The sequence below is a fragment of the Anguilla rostrata genome, chromosome 4 (genome assembly GCF_018555375.3).
Source record: "Anguilla rostrata isolate EN2019 chromosome 4, ASM1855537v3, whole genome shotgun sequence".
Classification (NCBI taxonomy): domain Eukaryota; kingdom Metazoa; phylum Chordata; class Actinopteri; order Anguilliformes; family Anguillidae; genus Anguilla; species Anguilla rostrata.
The window spans coordinates 16,747,360-16,768,582 of record NC_057936.1 but is presented as its reverse complement, the minus strand read 5'-3'; the positions used below and the strand labels follow the sequence as shown (position 1 = coordinate 16,768,582).

The 21,223-nt window shown below is 42.9% G+C and overlaps 1 protein-coding gene across 3 annotated transcripts in view; it reads right to left on the bottom strand.

Annotated features, from left to right (window-relative positions):
- The window catches only part of gli3 (GLI family zinc finger 3), a 142,366-nt gene that overhangs the window by 47,607 nt on the left and 73,536 nt on the right, over positions 1-21,223 (bottom strand). For all 3 annotated transcript variants that reach the window (XM_064330971.1, XM_064330970.1, XM_064330972.1), the window contains exon 4: positions 16,775-16,880. In XM_064330971.1, the coding sequence (XP_064187041.1) occupies positions 16,775-16,880 (106 nt within the window). The remainder of the gene's footprint in view (positions 1-16,774; positions 16,881-21,223) is intronic.

Genomic DNA, 21,223 nt, shown 5'->3' with positions numbered 1-21,223 from the left:
AGTACCGTCCTTTTTATTTTGATCTTTTTTGTCGTACTTGTCACTTCCTCCTTTACAGCATGAGAAATAATGTACTTAACCTACTACTAAGCAATTCCCTGTTGCCATGCGTCTAATAATAGAAGCCACACTCCATCAGTCTAGTTTAAATAATTTATCATTATTATTCCTTCACACCACCGCAGTTAACCCTTTTGGATCATTTGTTATCGTCGTCCTCACACGCTCTCGGCTATGATGGCACTTCAGCCAAAAAGCAAGGACTCATCTGATAAAGAGTTAAAACTTCCACCGGAAAAAGGAGAATCCATCTCCAGCGCTCAATAAGGCTGTCAGTGGCCTGGTTCCCGACACAGGCGAAAAGCCCTGCCTGGAGCCAGATAGAGAATTAGGGTTCGCAGTTCAAGCGCTTTAGTAACCGAACAGGTCTTTAATGAGCTTGGAAGGGTGAGTCAGTCAGAGCGTGAATGCCGTGCCTCACAGGTGAGGGAGATAAAGGGGGGGGGGGTGGGGCTCGTCCGGGACGGGGGCCGCGGTTCCTAAGCCAGCTTAGCGGCCCGGGCCAGGGACGCCTCCCGAGCTCGTCCCGTTATTAATCCCGTGGCCCGGGCCAGGGACGCCTCCCGAGCTCGTCCCGCCATTAATCCCGCGGCTGGGGGAGAGCGGGCTCCCGGAGGCCCACGCCGCCGCGCGGCGCAGAACGGAGGGTCCCTCTGCGAAACGCGCTAATCCTCCTCCGCACGAGAGGGAAGAGGAGAGAAAGAGAGAGAGAGAGAGAGAGAGAGAGAGAGAGAGAGAGAGAGAGAGAGAGAGAGAGAGAGAGAGAGAAAGAGGGGCGACTGAGTCGCGATGCGTTTGTGCACGTGTGCTCATGTGCGTGTGGGTGTGTGTGTGTGTGTGTGTTTGCACTTCAGTATGTCTGTGGGAGAAAGGAGGATAGGCGCGAGAGATTGTGTGTGTGTGTGTGCGCACGCATGAAAGAAAGTTTGAAAAAAAAAAAAACGATTTCCTTTCCATTTTGAAAAACAAACAAACAAACAAAAAAATCCATCAAGTTTGCTGTTTCCCCAATATATATCCTGAAAGGAGCGAGGGAAGAAAGCAAAAGAAAAAAAAGGGTAGATAGTGAAAAGGCGAGGGTGAGAACTAACAAGACGTAGCCTACTTTATTATTGCTATTTCATCCATCTTGTTGGACTAATAAAATGTCATGTTTCATACCTCGATATTTAATCATAAATCAGCCGCACAATGGCGCCCGGTGCCGGCTCAGTGCTGCTTAAGTGTCTAACGGCAGAGATTAGTATTGCGCCGTGAGGAGAGGCCCGCTTTCCAGCCCCTCAGCCTATTAACAATGCACAGCGCGGCTGCCAGAGAAAACACATGCAGCCAGCAGTCACAGGGGCAAGCTCGCAGGAGAAGGTTCTGGAAGCAGGCCATGTGCCGCACGTTACTCTTTCTCCCCTCTCCTTAGAAAAGCTCACAGCCCTCGCCAAAATCCTTGTCTCATTTCAGCAGTTAATTATGAGCAACATCCTGCTTTCCTGCTGATGGCTGGACCTGTACAAACGCATGCGCGCGCACACACACACACACACACGTAGGTACACACACACACACAAAGAATAACTGAAAACCGTTACATCCCTCTAAAGAAGCGCAGACACCCTGCAGCTGTGTACATAACTGCGCAGACGTGCGATGCTCCCTCCGGATGTATACAGAGACAACTGTGAGGGCTGACCCCTATCTTAGCGTGTGAGGTATCATGGGAAAAAAGGCAGGGGAGAAAAAAATAAACAAAGAGAAGAAGGCTGCTGCATTGTTTCGCAGTACACCCAAATGTGATTATTTCGTCCCTCAACAAAAATGAAATGGGTAGTGGGGAACGCACCACTGCTTCAACAACAAGCTTCAGAATCCCTGTTCATATTTAACCTGGTTGTCAAATGCCCAGATCGAGCACCTTTCTACACAGATGTAATTATGCCTGTAACTCCAGCACAGCCTTCTCAGCTTAAATAAAATCTCAGGCCTGATAAGATGGGAAACGCAGATTAAACTGCAGCTACAGTATGGTCATAACCAATGAATTCGGCACAGTTTTGTGAGCTGGGAAACAAAATGTGAGAAACAACAATGGAATAGGATAAAAAAAGAGAGAAAAATGTGCAGGTAAAGAGAGAAAGACCATCAATGACCTCACCTCACTAGACTGCAAGCGGTTTATGATTTTACTCCGGTGAACAAATGTCTCAAAGCGTGCCGCGCTGTGATTTTATACCTTGTTACACCTCCTAATGTTTCCCCCGATTTACTTGAAGTAGGAAGGGGACGGGGGAGGAAAAAAAGAAGAGAGAAAAGTTTTCTGGCGAGGGAGAGGGAAGATTTATGACCCTGTTCCCCAAATCTCGTTACTTGCTGTAACCGGCCCCCTGAGTCAGATTGGAGGGCCAGGAGCCTGAGCTGGAGTAATGGAAAGTACACACTTCCCTGTTTCGCACTGCGGGGCCCGGGGACCGAGTCTGCTCACAGGTACAACTACAGCACAAGCGCATGTCATTTGTTCTTCTGCCGGATGCTTAAAGGATACTAAGGGCTGTTCTGCAAAAAATAAATAAAAATAAAAATAATTCCACAGCTTGCTGTCTATTGAACATGGAGGCATAATTAACCCCTTTTCTCAAAATATATTTTAAAAGGAACCGTGAAGAAAGTGTTTGTGGATTTAACTGGCACAAGCCAACACAAGACATTATGACATTGTTTCAAGTCATCTTTGTAAACATCGTGGTCAAAACAGATTTCCTGTTGCATGATTTTCCTGTTCATATTTTGTCCCAAGATTTTACATTTGAAAAAAAAATCACTGCAAGAATAAAACAGCAAAATCCAGCGTAAAGTCAATTTTTTGATATTTTCCCACTGAAAATATTAGTTTCATAATATGGAAAATTTGTATTACGCTTACAATCAGGATTTGTGAGTTCACCTATAGTATGAGGGGTTCTAGAAAACAGACAGACTTGTGATCCTCATATGTTCACAGATTAAAACATTTACATCAACATAAGGCATTATACATTAAAAAAACAATAATACAAATGAGAATATTGCTTAAATATATTCTAGTTAAATATTCATAGTTGTAGAAAATATTCTCAAGTCTTTAAAGGGATTGTCCACTTTGAGGTTTTTCATACTACTTCAGTGTTAGTGCCTTTGATTTGCACAGACAGATTTGTGCAATAGTTCAGATATGTATGGAGGTTTCTGGTATAGGGGCTGGTATATGGGCAATAGTTTATAGTCTACAGCTAGAAAATACACTTCAAAAACAACTTGAATAGTAACGTTATGCCTTCAAAAGTTGTATGAGATTATTCTTAAAATAATAACGTTGAGCTTTATTTTCGATTGGAACGATTTCCAAAGGAGTGCAGCCTACGACGGCTGTGCTAAGGGATAGAAATATAAAAACTGGCATGTATGCTTATGATTCAGAATAAACACCGTAAACACAGCGTGTTCATATAAACAGCCCCTGGAAAAATAACATGACTGTACAAGTTGCTTTGGAGTTACCTGAAGTGAATTCTTTTGCTTTAGACCACAAACCTCCAAATGCTCTGAACTGAACCTGCCATTGTAAAGGCAGCAGATTGTCAAAAACTTCTCTAAATTTCAAAAATATCTTTCATCACATAACAGTTGAAAACATACACTAAAGCTGAAACAAAAACCCTGCAAGTAAACTATTCCATTAAATATTTCTGTCACGAATTCCTCATACACAAAAGATTTACGGACTCTTATTTCTCACTCTTTTTTTGTGTGAGAAATGAGGCAGAAATTTGTTTTCTATTTGTATTATCATGAAAAATAGCCTGCAGTTGTAAAACAGTTTGCATCATAAATACAAAGATATATTCCGGCATGGTTAATCTTTGGAACTACTCCTCTTGTTTGTCTTTGATGTTTTTAAAAACAACCAATATTTTGAACATTTTCATTTTTAAATGTAGCTGAACATACATTAATGTGCAAATATGTGCATGCACACAAACTCAAACATGACCAACACAAAATAATTTTTTTTAGAACGTAAAACTTCTTACTGTAAGTAGCTAACTACTTAAGCACAGTAGTTTAGTTAAAATATTGTCAGACAACCACAACTACAAAAGGGCCTTGCCTTCGTTGTACACCGCAAACAGCCAAAGAGTAGCATACTTTAATTGCATTAGAAATAATACTTGCTCTCATGTTGCTTTTGGAGGGAAAATGGTTAAATGGTAAAACAGTACAGAACTTCACACCGGCATTGGGTAACGTGTGCTGCCATTCTTTAATAGTTCCTAATGAGAGAGGGGGAAAGTATTTACAAGCCCAATTAACATTAGAAATAGACTATTGATGTGACAGCTGCTATTCTGCACTGTACACAGCCTACAGCACTGCACTCCACAGGAACTCCTCAGAGACTGCAAGGAAACTCTTACTGAGGATATTATCATCATTACTATAATTATCACAGAACCCTCACGTTCTTATGAAGTGATAGTATTAAGCAATACTAACCATTGATTAATTAAATTCTAGGCTTCACAGCAATCGAAAGCCTAAATATTTCATACATTGCAAGTGAGGTTGAGGTTGAAAAATGTGCCAAATAAATAAAGTCAAAATTAAATAAATGATTTTACTTATGTTGATAATATATGGGCACTAAAATGTATCATATGAATGCAGACCACTCTGTTTTACAGTATAATGTTTCAATTGGGGCAATGACTTATAGATCAATCTGAAAACTTATCAAATAAACATATATCCTCAAGTAAAATTCTTTGAACCAATTGAACGATAGAAATGTTTTTATAATACACTACTATTTTGTTACAAACAGAACATATTAATTATGAATAAATGTTTCTAATTAGCCGATTTCAGTTTTCTTTAAAACATTTCAATCACAAGTAAGACTGAATTGAACAAAATGTACAATTAAAATCAATCTTATAATTCACCAAAACAGAGGCAGCTGAAGGTAAATTGGAAATTGAAGCCAACTGAATAATACACACCTTAAATTGTGCATAGAATCACCAGTGAGTCTGTTATAACTGCTATGTTGTAATATAACTGATTAATTTGCACACTTGTATTTCTGTAAAACAAGTAACAGACTGGGCTTGACAGAACACTGCTCTACTCCATTAATACATTTCTTCAGTACATGACCAAAACTTCTCAGTAATGTAAAAAGTAATAAAAATAATTATTAATGACTATTTAAACTTTTTAAAATGTAAATCATACTATATACGTACATTTAAAGAAAGAAAAATCTAAACTATATTAACAGTATTAAGATTTCTGGGTTACAAGATTACAACTACTGCTCAGTTCAATTTAAGCCATAGTCCTTTTCCTCAGTCAGGTTGAGCTGAAAGGGAATCTCACAGAAAATCCCCTTTGCACTGATACTTGAACTGGCGATTCCAGCTCATGTCTTACTGTAGGTTTAACTGTGCCTACAGAAATATAAAGGCAAGGGGGTCACTGATGCTTTTGTTGCTCACAGGGTTTTTTTCCCCCAAATCTTAAATTAAATGAAAGCTGGAAAATGTACAACCTTTGCCTGAGAAAATATTTGACAGGCAATATTTAATAGCGCAAAATGCCAGGGGCAGCAATGGCAAACAACAGCACGTTGCTGATGGTTTTATTTAACCGTGACGTAATCAATTTGTCAACGGAGACAGCTCAATTAACTCATTAACCTTGCACAGATTAACAAGGCACTTCCCCATCCACACCCTCTCTGCGTCTCACAATAAGTGTGATAACAAGCATGCTGCAGTCTATCAGCATGTTTTTCATTTGGCCCTTCAGAACACAGATAAATTCACATATAGCAATGCATTTAATGCATAATCAATGCCAATTTTGCCAATGCCAAAATTATAAATAAAAAGAAGGGACTGAAATATATAATTCTTACAAAATAAAGTATTATATGTGGTAGATTAAAATAAAGTTTAAATATTAGGATAATGTCCATTTATTAAAGATTTTCTATGCACTACCAATAGGCCTAGAGCTTGTATTGGAGGTGATGAGAAACTGCCTTAGAAATAAAGTGCTAAATTAAACTGTGACAAGATCATTATTATTTTATTTCTACGACATCATTGAACCCATTAAATAGCATTACTTATAACCATATTGATGTTTGATAAGTTGTACAGTCACTTACATTATATTTTTAAAAGCATATTTCTTAAGCTGCCCGACTAACAAAACACTTTAAAGCCATTCTCTCTATTTCTTTATATTTTCCAGTTTATATCTATACAATTTTCTTTGAAAAAAAATGTATGTTCAGTTTCAAATGAATACTGTATGAACAGCCATGTTCAAGGAGGGCAGGGAAAAAGCAGCTAAATTTGTAACACCGAGACGCAATTCATCCAGGTGTCTTAAGTTTGGGCCTGCCCCAGAAACCTCTCTCCCACCCCTAACACAGACTTTCGGTCAGAAACAGCATGTTTCTCTCTATTAAAATAAACATGGCGAGCAAATCTTCAAAGTGAAGGAAAGGATATTGCCTCTAATCCAGGGTAGAACACAGCGGAAGGCTGTGCATTCCACTCGACTGAATGAGATGGCTGCTCTGATCTCACAGGAGAGAGAGAACATTGTACATTCAGTGTATTACACGCACACGTATGCACACGCTAACACGAATGCACACACAAGGACGTGTACAGAAACACATACAGACATGCGCACACAGGCAGAGACACATGTACACATGGACATGTGCACTCACACACACACCTACACACGCACGCACACGCACACAGATAGGTAGACATTCCTACGCACTCTGTCAGAAAATAAATTTAATATCTTTAAAAGGTATGTTTCTCTTGACACTGAACCAGCAAAAAAGTAAAACTTGTCATTAATAGTATTATAAACGTATTTATTTAATCAAAATGTATGTCACTACAGTCAGAGAAGTGAACAGATTCACGAGCCATACTGAAGCTTGGAGTTCGCACACTTTGCATAGAGTGCACTTTTTCACCATTCAGACACATACAAAAAATAACTGGACTCTAAAAATACGTAACAATGTAATAAACATATATACAGAGTCCACTTAGTGATTCACAAGCTAGCTCCCTGGGGTTAAAACTGGGGGGATGGTGGAGGGGTACAACCTTTGCTTTCCTGCAGGCTCCACGCAGCAAAGTCTGGCCAAAAACAGCCAGCCTTTTCTCCCCCCTCTCGGCTCCATCCATCATCCTCGATATGCACAGCTACCTTCAGAATATCACGGCTCCACACGCCGACTTAAGGTGGAAAAGGCAATAGCCATTAAGGTTATAATACCAGCGTATTACAAAAAATAGATTTTGTGCCCCCTTCATTTCGGGGGTTCGCCGAAGTATTTATCTCCTTTCTCTCTAAATCCTGAAATTGCCTCGGAAAAAAAAAAGGGAAGATACTTTCCCCTCGCGCGTTTCAAAAGGCCGGGGCCGCAACTTTCTTTCTAACGTTTTTTTTTTTTCTCCGCGTGAAAATTGAAGAGGCTTTATGTCAAATGCGGCTAAAGCCAGCCTCTCCATATCAAACAAGGCGGCGCGAAAATGACTGTGGCGATGATAAGACTGCCAGATAGAGCGCCAAGGAGAGGGGGAGGGAGGAAAAAAAACTGAAAGGAAGTGACTCTACTCAATTTATACTGCAAAATTGGTATGACTGAATATTTTTCATTCAGGTGACTGATAATATCAGTGAAACTGCAAAGCAGATAAATAAAGGAGTCTCCTGTCAAGAATAAACACCATTAATCATGGAGCGGGCTGCCGCGTGACCGCCTGTCCTCAGACAGCCAGGAAAGAGAAAGCATTAAAAAGGAGGGGGGAAGAAAGAGAGAAGAAAGGGAGGGGTGTGTGGGGAGGGGGGGGGCGGTTGCTACTTTACAAGTGGAGGGTGACCTATGTGGGTCCTCGTTCCGCTTTGAACAGCTCCCCGGAACGCGGCGAGTTCAGAACGACTTCTCTGACTTCCTCGTTCCCCTGTGCCGAGGCGGGAACGCGCGGTCCGTAAGTAAAGTCAGCAGCGATCGCCTCAACGTAAAAAAAAACTGACACGCGGGCTAATGCGCGTTCGTGTTCTTAAGCGACAGACCCCCATTAGAACACGCGTTCGTACGTGCCAAAAGGAAAGGATTTATTTCAAACTTCTGTGGATGACGTTGAAGAATCTAGCTGATTCCCTCTTCCCTCCAAAAACAAAAACATGTGGTATGAGAAAGACATTCTAGATGTTTATCTATTTCCACACCCTTTGAACTTTGTTCAAGGGTTAAATGACTCCACTGAATTGTTCTAATATGCCTGAAGAAGAAAAGAAGTGGGAAAGTAATGAAAACCAAATTAACTCAAGTTGGAATTTTCACACAGAAAACTGGACGGAAAAATGGAATAAATCTGGCTCACTTAGTAGTTTTCTCTTAAAACCTCCCCTTAACAATGCATTCAGCACTCCTCCGATAAAGCTCTTTGAGCCAAGAAAAAGCACTGCTTCAGAGATGTGTAATAGAAACAGACAAGGTGTGCATCATTGCCTGGTCTATTGGCCAAGTACAGGTAGTCCATCTTGGTTAGCATCCCCGCTTTATCCCCAATTTGAACCTCCCTCTTATGTTGTTTGCCTTTTCTCATTGAGAAAGAAATTACAGACTACTCTGTGCTGTATCGAAGGATAATAAAATGGAGCTACAATCACTGCTTCCAGCTGCTGCTCATAGGAGATATTCATGATTTATTATCTACTATTATACAGTATTTGCTAAGAGGGTATCTGTTTCCAAAGTGTGCGCTGGTAACAAATCGCTTTTGTGCATTCTGGGTCTTGTTGACATCGCTAGGCTTAAATTGGTGTCTGTTCAGAATCTGGAAGGTGGGCGCGATTCAGAAGCTTGTAACATGAAGCTCCAGCCCTGGCTCACCACCTGGGGAGCCTACAGTGGCTTATCTCGCGGAGGGGGCCCCTGAGGTAGTTGGCCCCAGCCCATTTTGGCCTCCCCAGGGGCGCAAACCCAAGTGGGAGGAAGACAGCACTAGAGTCAGTTTAAGGATGTTGTGTGGGGCAATGGCAAATAGCTTAACGTAATGTTAAGAACACCCTCTAATATACCCCTCTCAGCCTTCTGTTGACCCGCCATGTACATGAATTGTGCAGATGGGGACCAATGGAGAGGAGAGGAAAGTGTGACCTTTCATAGTAGACTCTAAATAGACATACATTCCTCTACCTCTTAAGAAAAAGGTAATAAGAAGGGAAGTGTGTTTTGTTTGGGGTTTTTTTTGTCCTTTTTTTGTCATGGGGGTCTGTGGTGTAGTGCTCAGACGTTTTTTTTTTCCGCGAAAAGCCTTCCATCTGGAAAAGGCAAAATCTGGAAGGAGGTGTTGAGATAAGACTTTGGTCTTTATGCTAAACAGCGTTCGGCTTTGGCTTCTTGACAACCTTATGTAAATAACACAACACCACGCCGTACGCCGACAAAACGCACACTCTTGGCCAACGGAACAGGGAGGGAGGGAGGGAGGGAGGGGGAGAAAGAGGCACTGAAGGAATGAAAAGATAGGCCTATGCATTAATGTGAAAAAAATTCAGATCAATGTCAAAGGGACTAAAATGAACAGTAAAGTGGTAGCAACCATAACCGACCAATGGGAAATAGAAAAAATCCCAAAGAACTGGCTCATTTGAACTGTGTTTCCAGACGCACATGGAAAACAAGTAGTCAACTATCACACTACAGTTGTTTCCTGCCACGGCTGAGTTTTATCCCAATTAAAGTACCTTGTGCGATCCCCCCGGTGAAACCTGAAATACCTCTGAGCCGGAACAGCACCATAGCTGTGCAAACAGAACTGCGAACTTAATCATCGTGTGAATCTGCAGACAGGAGCCATTCGCTAGGAGCCCCCAGCACAGAAATACCTGCTGCATACAGAGCACAACACTTTCTCCTACTGTATGGGCCAAGGAACTACAGTAATTGTGTGGAAATAACATTAATGCTTTGAAACTGGTCTCATGCTCCATTCTGCCCTGTTTGGACTGTACGACCCACAATTTGACCGTTTTCATTACAAATGTATTTGTATGTGTATATACACAGTATATATACACAGATCTATGCACAAACATTAACATTTCCCTTTTGTTTTGAGCTTAGCTATTCAACACTGTCCTTCTGCATTGGCACGTTGGCCAAATTAAGTCACTGATGCCTCCTTACAGAATCTAGTTTCTATGGACACTTTATTGACCGTAAAGCGAGTGGCGGGAGACCCGCCAGCCCCTCGGTTGTACACGAGGGCCGAGGGCCACGTGGGAGACGGGCCTCCGCAGCCCGGGCTGGCCCCGGCCATGTCCTTCACGGCCCTCTGTGTGCACGAGGAACAATGGCGCTGTGAGAGAGGGACTGACGAATCGGGCAGCGCCCCACCCTCACTCCCACCCTCCCCCCGGTGCTCTGCTCAGCAGGGGTGCGAAGGAGACGTACGCATCTGTTTGACCTGTCAGCAGTATTATCCGCGAGGTTGTGACATGGGACGGTAAAGGTCGCGGGGACTGGAGGGTGTGAGCGCGCTTTAACATCCCATTAGATGTCTTTAAGTGAGGACAGCTTGTCAGTAAGTGCAGGTTGATATGACCGGGATGATGTGCAGCATTAGCACCAAGATTGTCTGTTCAGTCTTGAGAAGTGCTAAATTTACACTTGAGAAATGCTAAGTGCGCACAGACTACACACTAACCAAAATGGTGGACCCAATTAATTTTTTAGACATGAAACTAAGTCATACTCTGCTATGTGTTATACAAACAGGCATCAAACCCCAGTATTAAAATGACAAATACAATGAATAATAGTAGCATTTTCCCCCCAATTCATCATTATATTGATGCTAAGTTTTTATATAAACAAGATTTAACTACTGTTAGTACATGTTTTATGAATAAAACTAATGTAATCATGCTAAGGCCACAGCTATCTCTGCTACTCATGCTGATGACAATCGTCAGTTACTTATTCTAAATGGTTGTCTGGTATTTTTAGAGGCCACATTCGGGTGAAAGGCCCTCACTCTGAGTAAACTCCAATCTGATGAGGATAATTGACTTGCGGTGGATTCCTCTGTTTGTTTCGGCCTGTTGCCGGGAGACCGGGCGGGGTAGCGGCGCGAGAGAGGGCCTTTGTTTCCGCCGCGGGACACGGTTGGCAAAAGAGCCGAGATGAAAGGGGACCCCTACTCCTCTCCCTCCTCCCGGCTCCCACTAAGCCAGTCCCTCACAATGAACCTGGCATGAGAGACAAGAGCGCGCTGTTTACCAGCCTATCTGTGTGCTTGTTTAAGTGAGAAACGGTTCATCCAAAGGGGGAGACAGAGCAGAGGGAGGTGGCTGTTCGGTGGAGTTCAGCTAGAGCTCAGGCTCAGGGTTTTAAGCTGGGGAGGCAATGAGTGAGGGATCACACTCTGATGATGTACATCCAAGTGTTGGTTCTCTCAGGTGAAGCTTTAGTGACCCCCTCAACACCAATATCTACCCCTCCAGCACACTTGCACACCACAGCACTGCAGTAGCAGGGCATTATTTCATTGCCTGTTAAAGGCCTGTATGCCTGGCTGCTTGAGATGTACGATTGCAATGCGTCACCTATATTACATGGCTTTTTCTAGAGAAACGCAAAACCAACAACCCCTGATTCTCCCCTCTACCGTTCCCCAAGAGGTCAGGCCTCTAACTCTCAGGCTGACTTAGTGGACAGTTTTCTTCAAACAGATTTGCGTGAAGGAACAAGACTGGGGGGGGTTGTGATCCCAAAACAGGCCCAAACGGACGCCGGTTGGTAGCCCTCGCCAGCACTCAGCACCTCTTCCCCACGGCCCAGCAGCTCCCTCCCTCTAATAAGTCAGAGAACCGCAAGGCTCCCCGTCGCACGACCGCGGCCTCGAGCGTCCGCCGCTCCGCCCCTCCCTCCCCCCACCACAAGGGATCCGGTGAATTCCGCTGGCGGTTTTTCGATCCCGGACTGCACGGCAAAAGACCTCGGGTCAAAGGTCAGGACGGGCTCAGCAGCTCAGCACTGTAAATCCTGGCAATTTCCTGTTTTAGCCCAGCGTGTGAGCTGCTCCTCAACCCAAAAACCAACAGCTGGTCCTGTGAAACCAGATTTCATTTGGTATGATGGTGTTGTCTCATTACTGCACATATGAAATGCAATATTTAAAAGATATAATCATATTACATGCATATTATATGCAATAAGATTTCATATGCACCACAATTGTATTAATATGTTGCATCCTACCAAAATACTTCAGATTGTAGAGAGAGAATTTAACCACAAAGATTCCTCTTCCAATGTACTTTATTTCATAAGTCAGTTCATTTTATGGTAGGTAGGTAGTTTTATTAATGTAAAAAAGCTTGATGCCGCCATATTTGATCATTACTGCCGGTAAACAGTAGTAACCCCTCACCATCGCAACACTGCTGCCCTTGTAAACCATCAGAGACTTTGAAAGAACGGAAATGATGAAATGTAAATGAATTATTTCACCCTTTCCTCTGCGGTAAACAAACAAAAAAAAATGCAGGAACAGATTCTGAATTGTATTATTTCCTAATAACGGGGCTGTAAACGAAATGCCCACACAAGGAAACCCCTCCAACCCTCCGACTTTAATATTAAAAGCCACACTGGTGCCTGACCTGTATATATTCATAAGCCAGCTGATTATCCACACCAGTAATTGCAGTTTCCTCCGGCCTAATAGGACTTGGGTGCAAAAACAAAGGACGGTTAATTTGTGATTTCCTGTGCTCGTTCTGGGGCAAATTAAGTGTCAAACAGCTAATATGGAGCATATTTCATTTTATGAGCTTTTAATTTAATTCTGCCACCTCATATCATTGATGCCTGTAACACACACTGCCTCATCTGAACAAAGCCAGGATAATAAATAAACATGTTTCAATTAGACTTCTCCAAATAATAGGATGTGGTTCTGCATAGGATGTGGGCTGCATTGTGCTCCTGAACGTATCAATATAGCCAGGGATACGAGGCTGTGATCACTGTTTTCTCTGGACATAAATGCCCACTTCTGCTTTAATGTGAGGAAAAGAAGTCTGGGCAGATTGATTGCATCGCCGCGGGGCAAAATGAACTGTAATTACAAGTCGTAATGAAGGACTGCGCAGGAAAGTATGGCAATAATATTCCGTGTGTACTTAGGCATATATTTAAGAGTGCTAATAACGATTAATTCTGTTCACTAAAGAGAACTTGTCTTAAAACAATTTAATTTTTCTCTTCCCCCCACCCCTCCTCTGACAGCCCGACGTGCGTGTGTTTTGTGTGGACGGTGTGTGCGTGCGCCGTGCGTGCCAGCGCTGGTGGACTCTGGCGAAAGGCCTCGGCAATAAGCCATAATTCCTATTTTCGCTTTGGTTGGAGCAGATGGCTGGTTTTAAAAGACAGGCTGACATTCCAGAGAGCCTTTCCCATTAGTAACAAAAGTCCTTGCTTCCTTCTCTGACGTCGAAAAGGAAATGAACTCGAAATTCATTTATGCCTCTTGTAGGCTCTTTCTAGGTTAATTGTGAGAGTCAAAAAATAAACCACTCAAATGAAATCCCCCCAAACAATAACAAAGACGCACAGCCTGCTACCTGCTACTGCACTAGGTTTGACTTTGGCAAGCCTGCCATGCAATTAGCCTCAATAAAAATCAATAAGCATGAGTTCAGGAAATGAGAGACTAATAGCAAACTGGCTAAGAATTGCAGAAATCCTTAAAACATTTTCCCTAGACATTACCCCTGGGTAAAGACAGCAGTAACTAAAACTAAACCAATTGTGGCACAGAACCCTCAGGCCAACACAAAACAACCCTTCATTGATGTCATATGGAGTCTTGATGACTTGAAGAACCCCAACAGGAAATACAACAACACCATGGCTCTCTGCGTACGCTAACTCGGTCGCAAATAAGCCCAGCTCTGCTTCTTAAGAGATCAACAGCAAATACCAGTGGACAACCACTCGATAAACATCGTCGCGGTTTCTCGGAAGCTGCATTAGAATACTACCGCACTCTCTGACAGGGGGCAAGGAAACGAAGCGAGCAGATAACTTCCATCCAAGGAGAGAGGCGCGAGCATCAGCCGCGCAACTTCGTCTTTAATTTAATTCATGGGCTCCCTTCCCCTAACCTGTCCTCCAAATCTCTCCAAAGCGCTCCTGACTGATAACACGGCGCCTGTTTGTTTAAGCTGTGTTCCTCTCCCATGTTCGCCCCATTATCTCTGCATAAGCTAAATGCTAAATTATATTTGCCATTTTGTTTGCGGTGACACCGGGCATCAATCACCCGCTTTTATTTTCTCCCCCCTTTTGCTAACCGCGCCGGAGATGAGGGGACCGGCATAAAAAATTCATTACAGTTAGCAGCAGTCGGCGGGGAAAGATATGACACTGAGGTGAGGAGGAAGGGGGGGAGGGGGGGGATAATGATGAAGAATATCAAACATAATGCGGCCCAAGTAGCTGCTCGATCCAATTTGTCCCTCTTGTGCGGTGATTGCTTCCTTTCCCTCGAATTTCCCCTCGCGCCGTCAGGGCGAACCGAACGGCCGCGTCGCGTAGCCGCTCGAGCGGTCGCTGCTTTGAAGCAAGCGCGACGCCGCCGGCCCTAACTTGTCAAACAAGACGGAGCAGAAGCCAATTCATCCTCATTGGGACGTCCGTACCGGAGACAGTTCAGTTCACAGGAGGCCCATGTTCCTCCAGTAACATTGAGAAATTGTGAGCAACGCGCTAATTTAACTGCCACAGTCTGAGCGATCCAGACTTGTTGTTGTCCTTTATTTTCTAATGAGTTTTCAGTGGCTAGCAGTGAAATCATAATAATTTAAAAAAACAGATCACTATTGTCCAGTAGATTAAGTTTCACTAATGTGATAATAATAAGACCATAAGATAATAATAATTTCAGTCCGGAATACAAATGTTAAACACTTGAAGGTGCGAATAAACAAACGTTGTCATTCCATGACAAGAGAGCTTTGTCCTGATGCATCTCAAATGCTTTCAAAATTCAGTTCCAGCGAACAAATTGACTAGATCCTGAGGTATGACTAATGGTTCAACAGTAACAGGAAAACTAATCCAGTAATACAGTATTGAAACTGCCCAATATCTTCCCACTTCATCTTCTCAAGGCAGCAGGTTTCTGGACCAGTGTGAGGTCCTGCCATTGTATCCTTCAGTAGGGTACTGACCAGTTATTTAACTGTAGAGATGCCAAGTAAAAATGTAACATATGTCCGTTTCCCTCCATTAGGAGATCTGCCGAGCACATAAACCTTGTAATCATGGCAATTTAACTTTAGACCATATACTGTGAGCTATCTTTGTAACCAAACCAAAAGCTCCACATCTGGCCTGCTGACATTTTAACAGCCAGCACCTGCCCCCCCTCCCATGTGACCATGCGTCAGAATGGGACATTGATGGACGTGCGGGTTGCTGGGGGTGGGGGCGGCGTTCTGCTCCTCAGACGGTGCTTGATCACCCCGTTCTGGGAACCACATGGGCATGAACCTTTCCCCGCCGCTAGTTATCCGTGTTTCCCCTGGCTGACGTGTTTACATCAAGTGCATCACGTCACCGGCAGACAAGGCCGGGTTTTGATCCCGCATGCAGGGAAATGTAACAGAACTCCCAAGGAAATGCAAGACGCCCGAGGAAACCCTCAAGCGCAATGTTCCGTGTCACAGTTGAGGGAAAACTCTCATAATTAGAGCCCGTTTTCTTATATCGCTTTTCAAAATAACATTTCACCATTAGCAGCACAGAAATATACAAAATTGCAACACGTATGTTTTTACTATATTGAGAAGTATATTTCTCTAGCAGGGATAACTGAATATGCTGCAGCCTTGATGATTGTAGAACCAAAATCACTATTCATAATGTACTAGTAAACCTCCCAGAGGGCTTGATGTTTAACAGCTAACCAAGAACCTAACTGTTTTATACCCCAGTACTCCAAAACATACCAGCAAATTTAACCAAAAATCAGTAATAATTGATGATGACAAACGCATGGGTAGTGAAAAATGGATTCTTCATTACTAATTTGCGTGAGTCTAAACTCCTGCTGAATTCACATGCATATTTTGCTTTTAGAACTGGAACAATCTTCAAGTCAGTCCAGAAAGAAAGCAGACGTAAATCGCGAGGTCTGGATAAAATTAGGCGGGTGGAAGCTGGCTCCTTCTTAAGTGGCTCCGGGCACGGGTCCGAGGACACGGCAGAACCGTCAGGGGCTCTCCTCGCTTTTCGCTTCTGTGAGGAAGTGCTCTGGTGAACCTGAATGGCAGAATATTGCATATTCCAGCCAGGCCCCAGTAGTTTTTTAACGTACGTAAGAGCTCAGGTTCATCGGACATGTGCCAATCCCCGTGAACAAAACAGGTACGTGCAGCAATACCGTGAGACGATAGCGCCTGTGCACACGCCCGCAGATTCTCTATGAACGTGCGTTGATTTGAGTTGCGGGTTGCGGGTTCCTGTCTAGGTGATGTTGCGCACTGTATGCGCAGCCCTGCCTGTTCGCGGAGTGCGTGTTGGCAAGGCTAACCGGAGCGCTGCGCGGTCAGTACTCACACATGAAGCGGGGGCACGGGGGAAGGCTCATAGATGTAGCGCCCCTGAGCGTGGCGGTCGTCGATGGGCACAGGGGGGTGGAACGCAGGGAAGAACTGCGGAGGAGCTGCAGAGGGAGAAAAATATATATATTTAAAAATATAGCAACAGAAAATGGTATGTGTTCCCTTGACAGTTTTAAAAAATATTCGGTTAACTTCTTCAACCAAAGAGTTCAGTGTTACTTGTATTCCCTGCTGATTTTCTCTGACATTTCCAAACCCAGAACAACAACTTTTTTGCAGTGAAGTGGAGTAATTCAGCTTTGACTGACAAGCTTGCGAGTGCAAACCAACTTCTTTAAACGAGCTGTTTCTGATAGCAAACCCTACCTAGAATTATGTGAGTTTGCTTTCTCTGAAGAACTGTTGCCTAGCAGAATGTGAGCATAATTTGACGGGAGAGAGGAGAGCAACACACTAGACATTGCTGTAATACAGCTGTAGAAGACACCTGATAAACCCAAAAACGAAAAGGCAAGGAGTTATACATTTTCTTTGCACTGTATACCAATTTTCTCCTTTTTCAATACATTTTTATATATTGGAAACATATTTTGGATGTAACCAATACTATACCTGTTCAAATATTTGTTTGTTAGGAGCTGTTTAAAGCAGTGTTGCCTCCGAAAGTCATTGCTCAGATTAAAATCATCAAGCCTTTAAAAAATCTTTTTTAAATTAAGACATCTACTTACTGTAGGTAAATGCAAAACAAATTTCCCTCAAAAACATTTTCTTTCACTGTTCTAACTTCAGAGATTTTTTAATTGCGGTCACTTCTCAGATGTTCTTGAGGACAGGGCATTCTAATTCAAATGAGGCACTTCAAATTTCAGCTGAATGCATCAATTTACAAGGAGAGAACTTTAAGTACCGTAAGTACATAAGTACTGAAAAAACCTAGCTTATATTTTCCATATTATATTTTCCAACACCAGAACAGTCACTTAAACAATTTGGGTTAATTGCGTCGCTACGCTAAAGGCTGCAACAGCAGTGTCTCATCTGGGATCAGGTTGCAACCTGCAAAGGATTACAATCAACTGAGCTGGTTCTCTCAGCACTGCACCACACTGTTGCCCCATCAAAGAACAGTGCGGGCAGCCGCATTCCACACTAGTGTTCTGTACCGGGAGCTGGCAGCCTGGCAGGCCCAACCACAAGGCCTGCTTTCCCCCAACTGCTCCCCTTTGTTTCCGACACTTCTTTTCAAGCAAACAATAGAGGACCAAGGCTCTGACCGCACGTATTCTGTTGACCCACCTGCTAATGACCGGTTACAGCTCAGTGCGCTGTGCTGCTCAGTTCTTGCACTTAATGGGCACAAGAATGCAGCCACTCACAGGGAAAACAAGCCATTGTGTTACGCGACTGTGACTGGCACCGACATCAAAAGACAGGCACCTGTCTGGCCTTCTGCACGCAGTAGCTCCTTACAAGCCCTCGAGCTTGCGGTCATGGTCGTTGGCCCCATGTGAGGGGAAGCAGCTGCCTTTTGTTTCGGTGCTCTTCCTGAGAGGGTCTTTGAGCGTTGCACACAGTCGGTTGGGTAAAAAAAAAAAAAAAAAAAAAAATCTCTGCTAGCGTTTGGAAGCTGGATCGTTAGTCACACGGTGGTTTATTCAAGTACACGTTTCAGATGGTGCAGGCCCATGAGAGTATATATTTCCACTCCTGCCGCATCCTGGCTCCGTGGCTACTGAAGATGAATGGTTTAGATGTGGTCAAGATCTGCCTCACATTACTTTCAGATTTGGCGGATACACAATGGTTAAGAGCCTGGTGCCTGCTTGGCGTAATGTTACGCACATTGAGACGCTGCCTGAAAAAACAAAAGTCCAGGTAAAATTTTGGTCTGAGGCAGGCATATGCAACCTATGTAAAGGTCACAAACATGGCTAGAGATTGATGGCACATTATATTCAGTAATTTTCTATTTCAAATTCCATAAATGATGGCTGTGAAGTAAATGGCTTTCTTTCTCCTATGACATTATTTGCAGCCCAGTCAATGCCATTGAAACATGTTTCTCACTCTCCTTGGTTGTTTGGCGGTCCATCGTTCCCCAGAAATCAAGTCAGAAGCTGGAGCTCATGTCAGTCGTATAGGGTAATAAGCTGGGACATTTACACTGCATGAATGCAAGATGTTTCCAAGGTCTATTCATCCATTTTCTTCTCGAACAATAACCCAGATATCAAAAAGTTTTCAGTGTAATGAGTGCCATCGGTCGTCATTTTGAAGGTAAGAACAGCATGTTCTTGGTGTGGAGAGGACACAAAGATCTCAATCCTCCTCACACTTTTCAGAGTATGAGTCTCATTTCTCAATCAATCTCTTTAGGCCCCACAAATAAGCTGCAGTGTGTTAGAAGTATTATGAAAGCTTTTCCCTTGGCAATTTTCATCTTCGGCTGACCAGAAGAGAATGTTCAGTGAACAGTGGTTCAAGTCAGTGGTTGATGCTTATCTCATATCCAGTACACCCAACTACACTTGGCCTCATAGCAAGGACAAAACAGGAGTTCTAACAGCCCGGGAATGAAAATGTAAAACGTCCTTAAGTTTGTCTAAACTGATTGTGCTGGTTTGGATGGAGTTAGTGTTGCACACAGTGGGTACATCTGTTCATATGTCACAGATATTGGGATGTGCGGCACTTGCGTGGGACCAATTGCCTTTTGGGGCCATGTGTAGTCGATCATTCTGGGTCAGTGTACGCTACACACATGGACACATTTATCTGTCCCACTATGCCAGCTTTTTTTGTAATGAACTTTTTAAATAAACACAGTTCTTAATTCAACCCATATGCTAGTCCATTTGCTTATCAAAAAGCATGCTTATTATTTCCATCATACGCAGATGAAGGCTGCTTGAGATGCAATGCTTAGGCTAAGTTGTTATTGTTAGTATTCAGACCCAGATGCATTAAAGGCTTTTAACTTATCCACCAAAGAAGTGTTGAGGACATATTTTGGATATTGTATATCGTATATTCGCCCTTTGCGTGACCAAGCTACTGCGGTGATGTTTACTTAAGGCTCTTCTCTGTAATTTACATGCTGCCTGATTTTCAGGTCTAGGAAATCTCATTTTCCACACCACCTTTGTTTTCTTTTTTCACCAATGACCCTGCAGCACTCAAAACAACAAAGTTTTCTTTTCTCCAACATCTCAAACCCAAATTCGTCAGGGTAGTAGAAAATACCGAAAACATGGGAAAGTGGTGTTAAATCATATTTCCCTATTTCAAGGCTAATCAGCTTTAGAATAGTTTTATTCCGAAATGTAAAACCAACAAATTATAATTTCAAAATGCAGAACATGGACACCTGCACTTCACAAGCAAATAAATTATTTGTTACTGTCAGAAAGAAGCCAGAAGCTCCTTAGTTCCAATGATAAAACATAAGAATGGTTGCCTAACAGCAGATTTCTGTTTGCAGGGGAGAAATGACTGCGAAATCAGTGGGTCTCACAAATGGCATTAATCTGCAGGTCAGCTCGCAACCTACCCCTCTATGGGGGTTGACAAGGGCATTACAATGGTCTGCATTTATAATTCCAGCCAGACATTAGCTTCTGTGTAGCAGAACTAAGTGAACACTGCTTATCTATTGCAAACTTGTCCACCGCTCTTGGGCAGATATCCACGTCTACAAGCATATGCATTGTTGTCTATTTACGAACACATTTAGGTGTATACCCTGAGGGCGAGCGTTGGCTGCAATCGCTCAAGGGAACACCAAACCAAGTCCTAGTGTATCTGGGTCAGGGATAAAAATACGACTTCCTTCACCGACTATAGGAATGAAACTGCAATAAACCGGAGTCTGAGTGGGCGGGGCTGATTCGATGGAAGACGAGGTTGGTGATTGGGCACTTTGGGAGTTTTTGCATGTAAACAGTTGGTCCCACTGTGCCAGCAATGGAGAAGTGCCCAGCAGCTGGTTCCATTCGTATTTCTGTTCCTTCTTGAAGGCCAAGCATAACACCACTGCAGAGAAACACTGACATTTTTATGTTTTTACTGCATGCGCCTGTTTCGCTTCACAATTTACCTCTCAAATCAGAACAGTGAAAATAGAAAATACTCAGGGGAAACTGCTAAGCTTGCAACTTTTGCAGCCAAAAAGACACACTCATAATTCATAAATTATCTAATAGAAAATGTACGTAATAATACTGTGTTGTGTAACATTTTACTAAAAAAAGTGGAGTGATTTCATTAAATGTGATATTTTATTAGTTTGTTGCCTGAAACCAAGAAATAATTTGAGTTATATAATTGATTGATTGTTTTTTTGAACAATCTTAATGCTTGGCTAAAGTTATTGTTTCATGCAGATGGTTTCCTCATTCCTCAACAAAAATCTCTCTCCAAATACATTAACTGTCAGTGCAAA